The sequence below is a fragment of the Manis pentadactyla genome, chromosome 1 (assembly GCF_030020395.1).
Source record: "Manis pentadactyla isolate mManPen7 chromosome 1, mManPen7.hap1, whole genome shotgun sequence".
Taxonomy (NCBI): domain Eukaryota; kingdom Metazoa; phylum Chordata; class Mammalia; order Pholidota; family Manidae; genus Manis; species Manis pentadactyla.
Window position 1 is genome coordinate 189,559,034 of NC_080019.1, and position 15,945 is coordinate 189,574,978.

A 15,945-nucleotide genomic window follows, 5' to 3' on the forward strand; every position below is an offset into this window, starting at 1 on the left:
CAATAAATTCATTATTTGAAAAAAATGAAAATTTATATATATTTTTTCACTAAGTAGTATAAAGGAAACTTCTTTCATGTAACACTTACGTTTTTCCAACCTAGTGTTGAAAGGTTGAATAGTATTCTAGTATTCTAGCAAACAAACATGTCATGATTTATCAGACTCCACTGTGTGGGCTAGTTCAGTTGTTAGCATGCTTTGTCAATAAAAGCTGCACTATAGCGAGTATCCTTGTAGCTAAATTTTTATGCACATTATTAATCATTTCCACGCAGTAAATTTCTGGAATGAAGATCATGTGTCAAGGCTTTTTAAACAGTTGCCTTCTGTAAGAACAGTTACTAACAGTCTTAATAGTAGAGTATGGGAATGTCACTTTGAAAGATCCATGGATGGTCATTTTTTCAACTCACCATAATCTTTACCTGCTGTGTTTGCTTTGCTTTGTTTTTGGAGTAAGGTTTACCTGGAATCCTGGAGGGTCTTCCTCAGTCTAGCATTTAGCACTTTTCTGTGTGGATTTGTGCACATGGGATTACTTTTCAACTGATCCTTTTATCATATTCCACATGGTTTTGACTTTTTAATCCCAGATTTTTCATCCTTCCAAGTGCTTTTTGATTTAAATTTCAAACCATCAGTGTTGAAACAGAGATTTTTTGGGTTATGGAAAAACAGCTTCAATGTATAGTTCTTTATTGCTTCATTTCTCAAGATTTAGTTTTTTTCACATGAGAAAACCTTCCTGATTACAGGCAAACTAATATGCTGACTCAGATTACAAGAGGGGTGCAGCTGAGGTTGGGGACCAAGTGGTGCTCAGATGCCTGTGTTCAGTAGGCTGTGCTCTGGGGTGCATCTGGGAAACATGTCTCAGACCTCATTTTGTCTAATAGTGTCGACTTCTTATTAAGCCTACAGTACACAAGCTTCTTTCTTAGGGATTCTGTGCTAACTCTGCCCATAAATAATAGCAAAAGAGAAGAGATGTAAAAGAATGTTCTGGTTTTTCTTTAAGATGTATAATATGAACTGACACAATCATGGATTGACAGTGGTATTGACTTTCTCAGTTAGGAGTAGAAAGCTTGTCTGTCCCTTCAAATAGACCAGATTCATGAGGTGCTGACATCATAAACTTATTGTAGTCTAACAGGCCCCACCCTTTATTTTACGGTAAGGTGGGGGTGAGGGTTTTATTGGAATGTTTTCAATGTTCCAGACTGCCTTTTTTTTCTTAATACAAAGACCACCTTTGATGTTAAACAAGAAGATGTCAAATGAAGAATGGTCAAATTTTCAAATAAAGGGAAAGAAATTAAAATTCAGGAGAATATTTGTTCCCTGCCCACCAGTTTCAGTTAGATCAATAATTAAAATTTCCTGAAGTATTTCCAGTGGTGAATTTTTAAGATACATAATTCTTTAAAAATAGTTGGGTTTTCTGGTGTGTGATCATGTTAAATATATCTTTCTCTCATGTTTGAATGCTTGTTTTCATTTGTACTATAGTAATTTTAATTTTTAAAATTTCTAAAACAGAAATTAAGCAGTTTCATATTTTTCTACTTTTTCAGTGATTCTGCAGCATATCCTGAAATGGAGTCTGATGTACATTCCTGGGAATCCTTTCTTTCTAATGTTAGAAAAGAAACTGAGAAAACAAAGGTAAGTTATAAAATACTTTGTAATTCTGTCAAAAAACTACATTGATGGTTATAATTCTCAGGAGGCTAGTGTCACTGAAATGATTTCTTTCTTGAGCTCTTAAAGGCAATATTTTCTTTGTTGTAAGTATTAAGAATTTTTCATGAAAGTTAAAAATTCTGTTCTCTTAATTAACTAGCTTAAACTTTACCATTTATTGATAAAATTAGAGAGGCTATGCTTGATAAGGCCGTAGAGAATCCTGATTAATGAGGTCTTATCTTGAACTTACTTCCTTACAAGAAATAATTGTTCTAATACTTTGCATCTCAGTTATATTTCATAGAAAATTGTTGACCACTCTAGTATATGAATGTATGTAAGAAAAAAAGTGTTAATTGAGAATGGTGGTGTTGCGCTTGGAATTTGTTAGAAAAAAATTTAACACTATTCCTTCTATCTACAGTCTCAGTTTGAAGAACAAATTCAGGCAATTGAAAATGGCTCTCTGCTCAGTGACCTTCCTAAAGTGCAGATCTCCGAGCTTTTACTTCTTGCCTATAGCACCGTGAGTCTTGTTAAATCTTTTTTTTTTTTTTTAAGGGAGGAAAATAAAACATAATGAACCACAGTTTCTTCCCTAACTGGCCCAAGTGGTTTGTTGTCATTTTCTGGGAGTGGGGATGAGGTGGATTAATAATTACCTCACTGTTTTCATTATTGGTGCTACTGGTTAACCTTTAGAGAGCTATACTAAACATTCATCTTTCTTCATTTAGTATATCCATCTTTTCTGGATTTTGGTGTGTTTTTCTGCATTTGAATGAATAATCCAGAAGCAGCAGGGACCTGTCACTGAGGCAGGCCCTTTCTTTAATACCACTTCAGGTAGAGTCAATTTCTTGGAAATTTAGGTCTGTTTCCTTATCAACACAGAATGGAAACTGCTGTCCTGAGACATACAAGGGCTCTGTTGGTCTGAATGTCATATTTTACTGGCTAGTTTGAGGTACTTGCTGAATCTTTTGAATAATAGTGGTTCCCAAACCTTGTCTTTTTATTTTAAAATATGCAACACAGTTTATTTTTTGTGGACTTTAAAATATGGCTAAGCCTAGTATCACTTTACTGTATTTTGGGTACATATTTCTTATTTGGACACAGACACATACTTCACTAATACTAAATTGCAGTGAAGCCCAAAGGAGATCATACTGTTAAGAATTGAAAGACTATATTCAAGAGTTGATTAAGAGGTAGGTTTCAGAATATTTCAGCATGGCATGGAAATCTTCTGGTTCTGAGATAGTCTCTTATAAAGGAGACTGTTTTCCTCAGCTCATGATTTTTACCTTCTTGCTACTGCCAGGTCTTTGCCGAGGCTATTCCCCGGCCTGGACTACTATCCTAACTGTCCACATTCTGTCTTTCCCTGAAGCCCAGTCACGGTTGTCCACCCTGTGACCCTTCTATCATATGCATTTGGTCTCCTTAACTTGGATGACAGGCTCCCTACAATCAGGACCCTGTTCTTGAAAGTCTTTTTTCTCACCAGAACCTTGCATGCTAAGCATTTAAACTTACTGTGGCTTCATCTGCCAAAAAAAAAAAATTTTTTTTATGTTAAAATTTAGCCATTTTGAACAGAGTAGAATATTCTGTTGAGATCCAAAGTTTTTTCTCTCCACTGAGTAAGAAAGAGCTTTATTTAGAAGAAAATTAAAGCTCAACTTATCATTAGTGTTTCCAAGTTCTTACAGCAGAAATGGAGGGGAAAAAGGATAGATCTCAGAGAAAGACAAATACCATATGATTTCACTTATATGTGGAATCTAAAAACTAAAATGAACAAACAAAACAGAAATAGACTCATAGACACAGAGAACAGACTAGTGGTTGCCATAGGGGAGGAGGGTAGATGGATGGATGAAATAAGTGAAGGGGAGAAAGAAATTGATTCAGTAGATTATTTTAGTATTAATTTTTAATTCTAGCTTGTGTAGTTATATAAATACGCAAAAGAATTTTAATATACAAACCTTTGGGAGCTCTCAGTGTGCCAAGAGCTTGAGTAATAACAAGTATCTCTAAAAACCATTTACACGGGTGTCATTTCTCCTCCATTCATTCATGGGTAGTTAGTGGTGGTCAAAATTAGATGTGGTCTGTGCCCTCAAAATGCATATGGGTTTGGGAGGAGACTTTAAGCCCATATTTACAAGCAGAGCATGCCAGGTTTTTCATAGGAGCGTAGAATGCTATAGCAGCGTAAATCAGGGGGCACTGACCTCACCTAGAGGTCTAGGCCTCAGTGGAAGAGGCCCTGTTGGAGGTCTCAGTGAGTCAGAGACCTGGGATGGGAACTGACCAAACGACAGGAGCAAGTGGGTGTGTGTTTGAGAAAGGGTGGGTGGTGTGATGTTTGGAGGGTCACAGTGTTCCAAGTGAAGGAACAGCATACTTGGAGGCTAAAAAAAAAAGACCAAACACAGTCCTTTCATGGATGTAAAAGCTGCTCAGTAAGACAAAGAGGGCTGTCGTGAGAAAAATTGTAACAGTGTCCTGGGGGCAAGATGAAGGGAGCCTTGTTCTGTCCAAAGTGTGTTCAGCAGTATGGACTTTTCCTCAGGCCACTAGGAAGCTAGTCTAGGCTCAAGTAAGGGGATGACATCAGCTTTTTGCTTTCATACTTGCTGGCCGTGGGAGGATGTGGTAGGAGGGGCCTGAGTGATTTTCACCTGGGCAGCTAGTAGCTCGCTGTTAGCAGCCATATCCTGAGGGTGGCAGTGGGGCCGGGGGAGAGAGCAGATGAGGCGGACTTAGAAGGGGCCATGGAAATGACCATACTGCTTGTGGGATCGAGGGCCCAGTGTGTGTGTTGGGGGGGTTGAGAGTGGATCTGGGTTTCTGGCAGTGGGGTGGGCACCAGAGGAAGAGCAGGGCAAGAAGGCTGCCGAGGCTGGCTTTGAAGACATTGAGCTTGAGTGGCCTTGGAGTCATTCACAGACATTTGCCCATTAGGGAGTTAGGATTTGCAGATTTGGATCTCAGGAAAATATTCTAGACTGGACTCTTTTCAAATGTAGGCATTATCATCAGTGAGCATGTAGTCACTGGGGCATCAGAGAATGGAATGGCCGGGAAGAGGGTGTCGCGGGAGGTGGAGATGTGCGCCTCCGGCAGCGTCATGAGGAGCATCGTCACTGAAGGCAAAGAGCCACAGTGACTTCTGTGGAGGGCCCAGGCAGGAAGCCCTGATGTGGGGCCGTGAAGAGCTCATTCTGAGAAAGAGAAGGTAGAGGAAGTTTTTAAAACAAAACAATTTATTGTATTCAATTTCCTGTGCACCTGAGCCACCCAGGTTTCATCCTAGTCATGCTTAGTCATCAGTCTTTGTTCACAGATGTTTCTCTTGTGACCCAGCTTCTGTGGTGTGTTCCTCACAGATTCATCCTAAGTCACTTCCTGAGTCTTCAGGCAGTGATAATCAAGGTTCCTCCACTCCTACAAGTCATGGGACTGGAAACCAAACAACACTTCCCAAGGATTCACGTCTGGTCTCTGCCAGTGATGGCCCAGCAGGGGCTCCCTCTCCCCCATTGCCAGGATCGCCCTCCTGTCAGCTGGAAGTCACCCAGGTGCCGGAGTGTAAGCGCTCTGGCCCTGCACTTCAGTCAGAACAAAGCCTCGTGGCTGATCAGAAACTACCTGTTGCTCCAGGAAGAGCTACCCGCTCAAGCCAGTCTCCAAAAAAGCCATTCAATAGTATTATTGAGCACCTGTCAGTGGTATTCCCGTGTTACAACAGGTACAAATGGAAAATGTCTGTGGCTCTGTTAAGTCTGTTACTGAACTGAGGTTTCCTGATCAAATAACATTATGGCCAGTAAGGGGCTGAAGTGGAAAGGACTGCATAATTATTTCACTCAGAAAAATAGGTGCTACTTTTTTTTCTTTGTAAACATGGAAATGAGCATTTTCAAGTAAACTTTTTAATGTGCATATCTAGATTGGAAACACTGAACACTGGTTAGTCAACAGTCAGTCATTAGAACCATAGCAGTTTGCTAAGATTTGATGAGATCAATAACATGCTTCCAACATGGGGTCAGTAAGTGAACTACAAAACACTAGCTTTGTATCATTTAGGGGGAAAAAATACCACATAAAGCAAAGAAGGCAGCAGGATCAGGAGCTTGTTGGAGGACACCTCTGATTTGTTGGAGGTGTGAGGTTGGCGAGACCAGAAAGAATTCAATAGTGAGCCAGGTGCGTGGGCACATTACAGAGGAGTCGTGTAGGGGGAGCTTGAACTGGTCGCCAGCGCTGTCAGTTGGATGGGGAGCGGCTGTTGCTCAGCAGCGCTTCTGCCTCACTCCCCAGGCTGGTGCGCGGTGCAGAGGTGCTCCTCGTCTCAGCCAGGAGAGATGAAGTGGGGGGAATGTCTCTGGGATACAACCCTGAAGAGAGGAATCCACAGCCCAGAGTGACCCTCTGTACTTCCCATATTTTTTCTGTCTTTGATATAGTGTTAGTTACAGGCTTTGAAATTATACTTTTGAAACCAATTAGTGATTAAATTATACTTGGCCAGAATTATTGTTTTGCATCTACTGGTGGAGCCCCTTCCATTAGGAAATAAGTGTACTTTGCACATTATACTTAGCCCAGCTGAAGCTTGAGAAGCGTTACAAGTTCTCTCAATGGCAATTACTATGCCAGTTCTTAGAAATATTCAAGTTATAATTGCCAAAAGTACCTTACAAATAAAATTGTTTACAATCCTAATTAAATTTGGCAATTTAAACAACCAAATTGAAATGCATCCTTATTTTCTGAACACTAAAACATTTGAGGTATTAATGTTGCAAATATCAAGTTCCTGTTGATTAATGGTTAAATGGTTAGATTTTTTAAGGGAGGAAGTCAACAAAGTAGTTTCCTTAGGTAAGGAGATATTAGTGATTTCATATCAGAACCCAGTAGTGTCTGATTATCCAGTGATTTTGCATAAAGCTACAATGTACAAAGTCAAATTTCTAAGTAAGGGTGTATATCCCAAATAGAATAGCAGATATACTGTTACTGCTATTAAAAATAAGTATTAGAAATTTTATTAAATATTTAGAAATAATATTGGAATTTTGGAATTTTCGTAACTATTTGGAGTGATACTGTTGTTATTATATACAATATATATATATTGTTTACAAATTAATTTTGTATGTATTTGGTTTTGTTTCTTTTAGCTGTTGGGTTAATATTGGCACATGACATTTAGCAGTATGGAACCCTGACTCCCTCTTGTCATTTATCCCTGCTTTCCCTTTCAGCACAGAGCTTGCTGGTTTTATTAAAAGAGTCCGAAACAAAAATAAAAATTCACTCTCAGGATTGAGTATTGATGAAATTGTCCAAAGAGTGACAGAACACATTCTAGATGAACAGAAAAAGAAAAAGGTCAGTGTCTCTTCTAGTCACAATAAAATGTCCCACTTTATCCTTATATATTTACAAAATATGAGAATTGTAAAACAAACAAACAAACAAAAATGCTCCCAGCCAAAATGTGACGAACAGTTTAGTAAAGACAGAAGTTGGTCAAGCTTTTGGGTAACTAAACTTGCTTCTCCCTGTTTTATCTCTATAGGCAAATCCAGGAAAGGCCAAGAGGCTGGCTGAGCTCAGCTCCCCTGCTGCTTTGACCGAGGCCTCCCAGGGCCCGCCCTCCATGACTGATGGGCCGCCACCCAGAGCCGTGGGGCAGAATACGGAAGATGTCCTTGTGAGTGTTACAAGTGTGACTGATTGTAGAGCCAGTTTTATTTTTTTAATGAAGAACAAGAAAGAAACAAAACTGTTAGTCCATTATTTAGCCCCCATCTTTTCATTTCTATACCTAATTTTTTTAAATCTTGAAATTAGAAACTAAATTTAGATGTACTTAAGTGTCCCGTTAGAACAGTTAGTGAATGGCCAGGTTGTCTCTTTACTTTTAGAGGGGCCCCTGCGTGAGAAGACGAGGCGATGGGAAGAGCTCCGACCACACTGTAGGAACCAGGCCTGCAGATGGTCAGATACATTAATTTTTTATACCAAATATAGTTGGGGCAAATGATTTTTAGATAATTTTCTTGTACATGACCACAGACTTTGGAATCACACAGACTTGGTTCTGGATCCTCTCGGCTTGCTCAGGTGGTCGTCTGGATGAAGTGCTGGAATAGAATTGCCAGGGTCAGGCTCTGTGCTCAAGAAGGGCTGGTGTCTTCCCTTTCCTCTCCCCTTAAGTGTCTGTGGGGGACACCAAAATGGGATAAACTTGCCTTTGATTTGACATACAGATTTAAATTGTTTATTGTCCTTTTAATAAGAATGTTACATTAACATAGAAATTTTTATAAAATACTATTAGATCTATGATCTCAATAAGGCATTGTAATTGTCTCTATTTTATAAATGAGGAAACTGAGGCCCAGGTGACTCATACAGTTTGCCAGCGTTCTTTCACTTGATTTGCACGTGCAGCGTGTAATTCCCTAACCCTCACTTCACCGACCAGCTGATGCTGGGGCCCCTGCAGCGGGGACCATGTGGCTCAAGGAGAGGCCATCACCCATGTGGCTCAGGGCTGCAGGTCCAGATTGAACTTGGTGTGGAGTACATTTTTCCCTTTTGTCCAACTATGATATCAGAGCTTAGATGAAATTGAAATTAGAAGAGGTACAGGCCCCAAGTGGAGTCAGTACTGCCTGATTGCATAGAGGGCTCATTTGGTGACTTGAACTAAGCAGTGAATCTTTCTGTAAACTTAGGTTTTTATTCCTCCTGTAGATTTTCACTATCCACTATGCTTTGGAGATTTTCCATACCACATACACTCACATCCCAGAGAATCTCCCAGTGAGAAGGCTTATGAACATACAGAGCATTCCTGCGAGGCCTGGCTGGGGTCCCCTCCCCCTCCCTCTCCCCGGGGGTCCCTGACTGGTCCTGTGCTCTGCGGTCCTCCAGCCAGGCCGAATCCTCAGAGCAGTCTCAGTGACGTTTGAGGTGTGTGTGTTCATTGACCACCCTGCCCCACAGTCACCTTCAGGGAGAGATCACTTCTGTTTGATGTTGATAATAAAGATCTAAAAGCTAACTTATAAGAAAAATATGTATTCAAACTGGGAATTAGTTTGATAATCAAAGGTAGTTTTTAAAAATTAAACGTAGTTTGCCTTATACTTTTAAATTACAAAAGTAATAGGTGTTCACAATGTAAAATACAAATAAAAAGCATTTAAAGAACCCCAAACCCACGCTTCTAAGGTGACCAGTATTGTTGTATTGGTATATGTTTTTCTTAACTGTATAAGTACCTGTATGTGAAGTTAGTGGAAACTATACGTACTTTTTATGTCCTTTTTTTTTTTCCACTTAGAAATACGTTGTGCCCATCATTCCATCCTAGGAAATAGTCAAGTTAACTATGGTCTTTTCAAACCAAACCTAGCTCTGAACTTTGCAGTAACCTGTCCTTCCCGAGGGTTGATGCGTCCATTTCCCCCTGCTGACCTTCCTCAGGGGCCCCAGAGAGGAGTGAGAGAACCTCATTCCACTGTACCTGTCCCATTGCTACCTGGGCAGCATCACTGCTGTGGGTAAGACAGAAGAGCACATCTAACAGTTCAGGTCTTCACAGCCTTCGTGCATTGCCCCCAGCTTCACCCCACGTCTAACCCACTGCCAGGGCTGCGCTCATTCACTTGCTTGACAGTTCGTGGAGCATCAGTTTGGGGCCATGTTCCTTGCCAACTTCCAAGGACACAGTTAAACCAGGCTCATTCCCTCCTGTCAGGGTGCTCAGTTGAGAAGGGGCAGAGTTAAAAATCCTGGTGCCATGTGAGGTATATGCTGCGAGCTGTAGGGAGAAGTGTGCCTGGGGCCCTGGGGCGCGCTCTGGCTCCGCTGTCATGTGGGAAATGCCGTCCGTGCTCACCAGACCGTGAGCAGCTGGAGCCGAAGCCCTCCTTTCACCTCATCCCAGCGTCCCAAAGAGTCCCTGACTCTGGATGTTTGCTGAATGAGCCAGCATTTTGTTTTGTTTGGATTTACACAAGTAATCCACCTTCATAGAATCTTTATAAAATCGCAAAGAAAACAATTAAATCTCTCTTAACCAAAAGTAATCACTGTTAACATTTTATATCTTTCCAAATTCTTTTCTAGGCATTTCTATATATACACATTCTCTTTATTTTTTAAGCCATTATCATATGACACATACCATTTTGTAACCTGCTTTTGGTTTTTTTTTTCATTTTTTTATTAAAGTATTGATATACAATCTTACGAAGTTTTCACATGAACTACATTGTGGTTTCAACATTCACCCATATTATCAAGTCCTCACCCCCACTGTTGCAGTCACTATCAGCATAGTAAGATATACTGCTTTTATTTAGAGAGCTGTTTGTGACCAGCTTCCTGTGTCAGGGATTGTGGATTTCCATCATGATATTAATTAGCCCCATAATAGCCCATAGCATGGATGTCATAATTTATGTTACTGTCCCCAACTATTAGGTAATTAGATGAATAATTTGCTATATTCAGCTGGTATCTTACTATAGGTATGGGTTGGGATAAATAGGTATTTGTAGTATTTTACCTGAGAATCTGTTAACCACATGAAACTTTTTTTTTCCTCTGAGAAAGTTGAATTTTAAAATTATACCTTTCCTTTTATATGTTTATGTTTTTACTTAAGAAATGCTGTTAAAGGATAAGTGTTCCCTTAGTCTTCTTAGCTATCATGGGGAATAATTTGCCACTTTAGTTTGAAGGCCACTTGTAGGAAGAGCTCATGTAGTAAATAGGAATTTAGATATTCTTTATTATTGGAATACGTTTGTTACTACAGGCTTCGGGAGCAAATTCTTGTGAAATATGCCATGAAGTGTTCAAATCCAAAAATGTGCGTGTGCTAAAATGTGGGCACAAGTTTCACAAAGGGGTAAGAATTCTCTTTGGTCATTTTCATATCTTACATTTTGACTATTAAATATTTTGAAAATTAAAAAGAAACTTTTTTCCCGTAGGCATCAATACTTCTTTTGTGTTCAAAGCATTTTCTTTGTAAACCTCCTTGTGTCAGTGCTCATTGTCTCCCTTTGCAAAGACTGCTGCTGTGGGCAGGGGGAGAGGATTCTTGGGCTCTGGGGTGCACAGCTCTGCAGACTGTCCTTCCCATCTGTCACATTGTGTGTCTCAGAGAAGAACAGTTGGCTCCATCAACTGCATTGGTGCTGAAATTCCAAACAAGATGTTAGTTTTTTGAAAGGTGATTTCTCATACACATGGTTAAATAGATATACAGTGCAACAGTTTGTCAGTTTAGTGCAGGATATGAAATAAGTTTTAACATTTTAGAGGAGAAAAACTAAACCTAATTAGGTCCCATATTATGCCTGATGCTGGGAGATTCTGGCTTGTATATTTCTGAGATCTGTTGGTAACTGTTTTGGCATTTTGGGTGCTGTGAATGTTCATACTAAACCCCTGCTGCTGGGTTATAACAGATCAAGTCTCTGGCATTTCAGTTAATTAGTTCCTGAGAAAAGGGATAGATACAATAAACTCCCCAGAAGGGATCAAGACAGCTTGCAAAATCTAGTGCATGGCCTGTCTCCTCAGGTAGAGGGGTTTCCTGCCTGGGTGCTCAGACCAAGATCAGGCAGTATGGGAATGGGTCAAGAACTGGGTGAGTGAGCTCAAGGGCCAAGAAAATGCCAACTGTGGAAGTCAAGGCATCTGAATCACCAGACCGGGACCAGAGAGGGGAGAAGGTGGGGAGGGCAGGTCAGGTTGGGGCCCAAAGTTCATGGGTCAGATTATGAGGCAGGATCGTTGGTTCTTGAGGCTTGGTCCACACTCCTGCCCTGCGCAGGCATTGGGTTGGGTGACTACAGACCCCACCAAGCTTCAAGGTAAAGTCATCCATGTCTGCCAAGTGGCAGCACAGGAGTACTAAAGGCTCCTTGTGCTTCTAAAAGCATCAACTGATTTCATTTTCTCCTTTTCAGTGCTTTAAGCAGTGGCTTAAAGGGCAGAACGCTTGCCCAGCCTGCCTCAGTCGCGATCTCCTGTCAGAAGACTAGCCTGCAGCTTCCAGAAGAGGCCAGCCTGCTATTCTAGGTAGACACACTTCACTGAAGAGTCATTTACTGGTTGTTGAATTGTAAGAATAACAACTTAGTACTTTTGGTATAAAAGGCAAACATTTGAAGATTCTTTGCACTGTGTGTCACAGTGCTAATGAATGGAAATCTTTAGTATAGTTTATACTGTTTCCCCACTCCGATTAAACACTTCGATAATAGTCATATAGTGGCTAATAAAATTATGTGTAACCACATTATTATGTAATTGGGGCTGCTTACAGGGGTGATCCGAGGTGGAAGCTGCTTTTGGAAAGTCCTGTGAACACCTCGAAGCAGTACTTGGATTATAACTGTTCTTGACCTATTAGAGTGCCCCAGGTTAAATTTTTGTGTGACAGTCAGTGTACCTGAAAATATGCTTACATTTTTCCTCAAAGATTCTGCTTTTAAAAAATGTACTTAAGCAAACCACATTTTAATAATTTGTAATTAATGTTAAATTACTGGCTGGTGTAGACCAAAAGATTCAAATCTCCTCTCCATGAAACATCATGTGATTTGATTTTTCATTTCATTTATTTCCCCTAGAAGATCTGTAAAGTGCTTATTTTTTATTTTCTACAGATGTAATCTGTTTTTGAAAATCGGTTACAAAATGCTTTCTTATTACTATCAGCTAAGACGTTTTTGCCCCTGAGATCAAGGCTACATACTCATCACCCTACCCCAAATTTGGAATACCTTACTGTCCTCATTAGTGGCATTTATCTTTCTTCATGAGTTAGACGAGTCTCTGAGTGTCTCTGTCTAGCACATAGCAGGCTTTGTGGGGAAACAGTTACCATCATCCCACCACCAAAAAGAGACACTTGTGTAATTAGACAGTCCTGAGGTGTCTGTGTTGAAATTGTTCTTTGTTCAACATTCATGTGAAATAATGCATGCACTCTTGTACTGTAGCCTAGAAAAAACTGTAACTGCATTAGAAACTTGAAAAAATATATGTCTTTAGTGACTTATAGACAGTAGTTAATATAGAAACATGAATTCTGGACACATTCCATTTCCTTCAAACATGAAGTATCAAGAAACGTTTCTCAGTGCGTTCTCTGTTTCCCAGAAAGCTCAGAGTCCAAGCTTGTGAGCTGATTTGGTTGCCCTCCTCTGCTTTGGTTCCCATGAGTTTTGATGTCATGGTGACTTAGTCCATAGAAGCTCACTCCGTTTTTTGAAGCAGATTCTCCATGCAGGTCCCTAAAACATTGTCTTCATGTCCATGACGAAAACTGAAACCTTGTCGAGATTAACTGTAGGTGGTAGAGACCAGTTTGTGGCATCAGGTACAAGGGAAAAGAAGAGCAGCTGGAGAATGAGAGAATTGCTGTACATAACTTCAAGCAAATACTTGTGAACATGCCTTACATGTGTCCTCTTAGTGTCAAATAAAGAACAATCTAAAATAAAATAACATGTTTACTGTCTTCCTTGTACATTCTTTCTCAATTTTTAAAAAGGACTCTCCTGGAAAATTCAGAACGTGTATATTATGGTAACATTTTTAAGTGACTTCGTTTGGAAAGAAGAACCATGTTATGTCCAAGGAATCTAACCAAGCATCTTAGGACATTTTAGAACCTGGATCAAAACATTCCTTTATGTCTAAATAAAGGTTGCTAAATTCAAGTTCACAAAATAGGCTATTTAAATTTATGAATGGAAAGTTTATGCAGAGATGATAAGAGTGTTTACTATTAGAGATTCTTCATATGAATAATTACAAGAATGTTGAAGTTAAATTGCATTCCTCAGTATTTTTTTTTTGAGACATTTGTGGATTCATGGACTGTTGAAGTTGATCAGTATTGAAGAAAGTCAGTACTATCAGTGTGTGTTTATAATCTGATAGCATTTAATTAAAATAATGTATAACATAAAGCAATGACTGTTCCTAAGAGTTGAGATTATTTTCCCTATGGAAAAGCTTAATTTATGCTATAGATAATGGATAATCCAATATAAAATTGAAATGGTGCCCCAGCAATGAAAAATGTTAGTACATTTTTAAGGTAATTTCAAAGACTGTATAGTGGAAGCAGGTGGGCAAAATGATTGACCATAACATTGAGCAATGAAGCTGTTCTAGGTGGGTTTTCAATCAGATGACCCTCTCTGGAAAAATGGATTAAAGGAAACAGAAGTAATAATAGCAAAGGTGGAAGTGGCTTTCATCAGCATGAGGTACTTGCTGATGAGGCTGATAAAGCAGACAATAAACTGTACGGGGATGGCTTGTCAGAACAAGCACCAAAACATCTCCAAATGACCCTTCATCGAAGAAATGGGAAATGCATTCAGGGGTTTTAAACTTTAATCAAACTTGATTAATAAATGTTAATCAAACTTTATTAAGAAATTAATTGTAAAAAGAATTGATCACCAGACATGTCTGATCTCTTTCGTATTTTCTCCTCTTCACTCTGATGAGATCTGAGAGACATCTGCCCTCATGTAGCCTATGCCTTAAGTGCTTTGCTAAGGATGCGGCAGGGCATGGAAACCAGTGAAAGCTGGTTTCTGGTGGTGAGGAGGGCTTTGGAGAAGCAGCATGGGAAGTATGTAGATTATAGTAAGATTCTTGTTCAGTATTTAGCATAGTGCCTTGCACATAAACCCTCATAAAGGGGACAAGTAATCATTATTAAGATTCAGGCCAGGGAATTGCACAGGGAGAGTTTACTGGTCCTGTGTGTAAGAAAGGCTTTGTCAGATTAGGAAAGACATTTCCTCTGTGTAGCCTAGACTGAAACGTGATCAATGAGGAGAAGAAGATCAAGAAGTCAGGTAACCTCAAGGTCATTTTGAAAATAGCTTTGTTGCTGAAACCTCCCTGAGTTGATTTTGGAGACAACATTGTTATTATACAGCAAAGGATAATTTTGCCTGTGGCTTTTGCAGATTACCTAGGTGAGCAGTTTTGGGGCAGCTGTTCAGATCAGTTTGGGTTTAGGACCAGCGCTCTTTGATTGGCTTGCTTGGGGGAATTTGAACTGGAGCGTAGAGGAGGGGTCCAGGCAAGGCTCATCTCTGGAGAATGCCTGTGATCCCAACTGCTAGATTTGGAGTGAAAACTTCTCATTCACTCCATCATTGCCTCCAGATTACATTGTCTCTTCATATTTCCCTTTTAAGAGTGAAAGGAAAGAAAAAAAGATAAAATATTATTCAGCAAAAATGCAGAAATTAAACAACTAGTAAACAACAAAACCCTAATGAGATAACCATCAGTAATCAGAAGAACTCTAACTGCATTAAGAATAATTTTGGAAATATGTATAGAAAAAAGTGAACCTTGGTCTCACACCATATGAACATGAATTCCAAATGGGTCATGTTCCTAAACATGAAAAGTAAAACAAAGCTTCTACAGAAAACACTGACAATCTTCCTGGCCTTGGAAAAGGCAAAGATACATGAGGATACAAAAAGCACTAATCAGAAGGATGAAATTCTGATAAATCTGATATTACAATTAAGAACTCCACCAAAGTACCAGTGAGATAATGAAAAGTCAAACCACGCAGTGGGAGAACTCCAGCAAAGGACTCAAGAATACATAAATAACTGTTACATATCAATAAGAAAAAGATAACATATTAGAAATAATCAAAAGATTTGAATAGGCATTTCACAAATATCCAGATGGTTAATGGGCATTTTTTGATAACCAGATTTGTTCAATGTCCATCATCAGGGAAATGCTAACTAACCACAGTGAAATACTAACTAGATAACCAACAGGATGACTGAAATTAAAGACTGACAATACCAAGTGAGGATATGGAGCAACTAGAACTTCCATGCACTGCTGGTGGGAGTGTGAATTGGTACCACCAGGATGACAGTGCTTACTGAAGCTAGTATTGTAGAACCCTATTGACACCATCCCACTCCCACACATACACTTAACAGAAGTGTAGACAGTATTACAAGTACTTTCATACTAGCTTCATTCATAATAGCCTCAAACTAGAAACAACCCAAATGTGCATCAGCAGTAGAATGGACAAATTGTGGTATATCCGTACAATGGAGTCATGAAATGAACGAACTGCAGGTACACACACACAGATGACACTTATAAATAACA

General features: G+C 39.6%; 1 protein-coding gene across 10 annotated transcripts in view; it reads left to right on the forward strand.

Annotated features, from left to right (window-relative positions):
* TTC3 (tetratricopeptide repeat domain 3) overlaps window positions 1-13,279 on the forward strand; it is a 156,252-nt gene extending 142,973 nt beyond the window's left edge. For 8 of the 10 annotated variants that reach the window (XM_036899242.2, XM_036899240.2, XM_036899244.2 and 5 more), the window contains 7 exons: window positions 1,581-1,671; window positions 2,117-2,218; window positions 5,097-5,458; window positions 6,984-7,110; window positions 7,301-7,435; window positions 10,559-10,651; window positions 11,721-13,279. In XM_036899242.2, the coding sequence (XP_036755137.2) occupies window positions 1,581-1,671; window positions 2,117-2,218; window positions 5,097-5,458; window positions 6,984-7,110; window positions 7,301-7,435; window positions 10,559-10,651; window positions 11,721-11,795 (985 nt within the window). In that variant the 3' untranslated portion in view covers window positions 11,796-13,279. Of the gene's footprint in view, window positions 1-1,580; window positions 1,672-2,116; window positions 2,219-5,096; window positions 5,459-6,983; window positions 7,111-7,300; window positions 7,436-10,558; window positions 10,652-11,720 lie in introns of those variants that run through there. The other 2 variants (XM_057504472.1, XR_008998483.1) reach the window with 2 other exon arrangements.
* The last annotated feature ends 2,666 nt before the right edge of the window (window positions 13,280-15,945 follow it).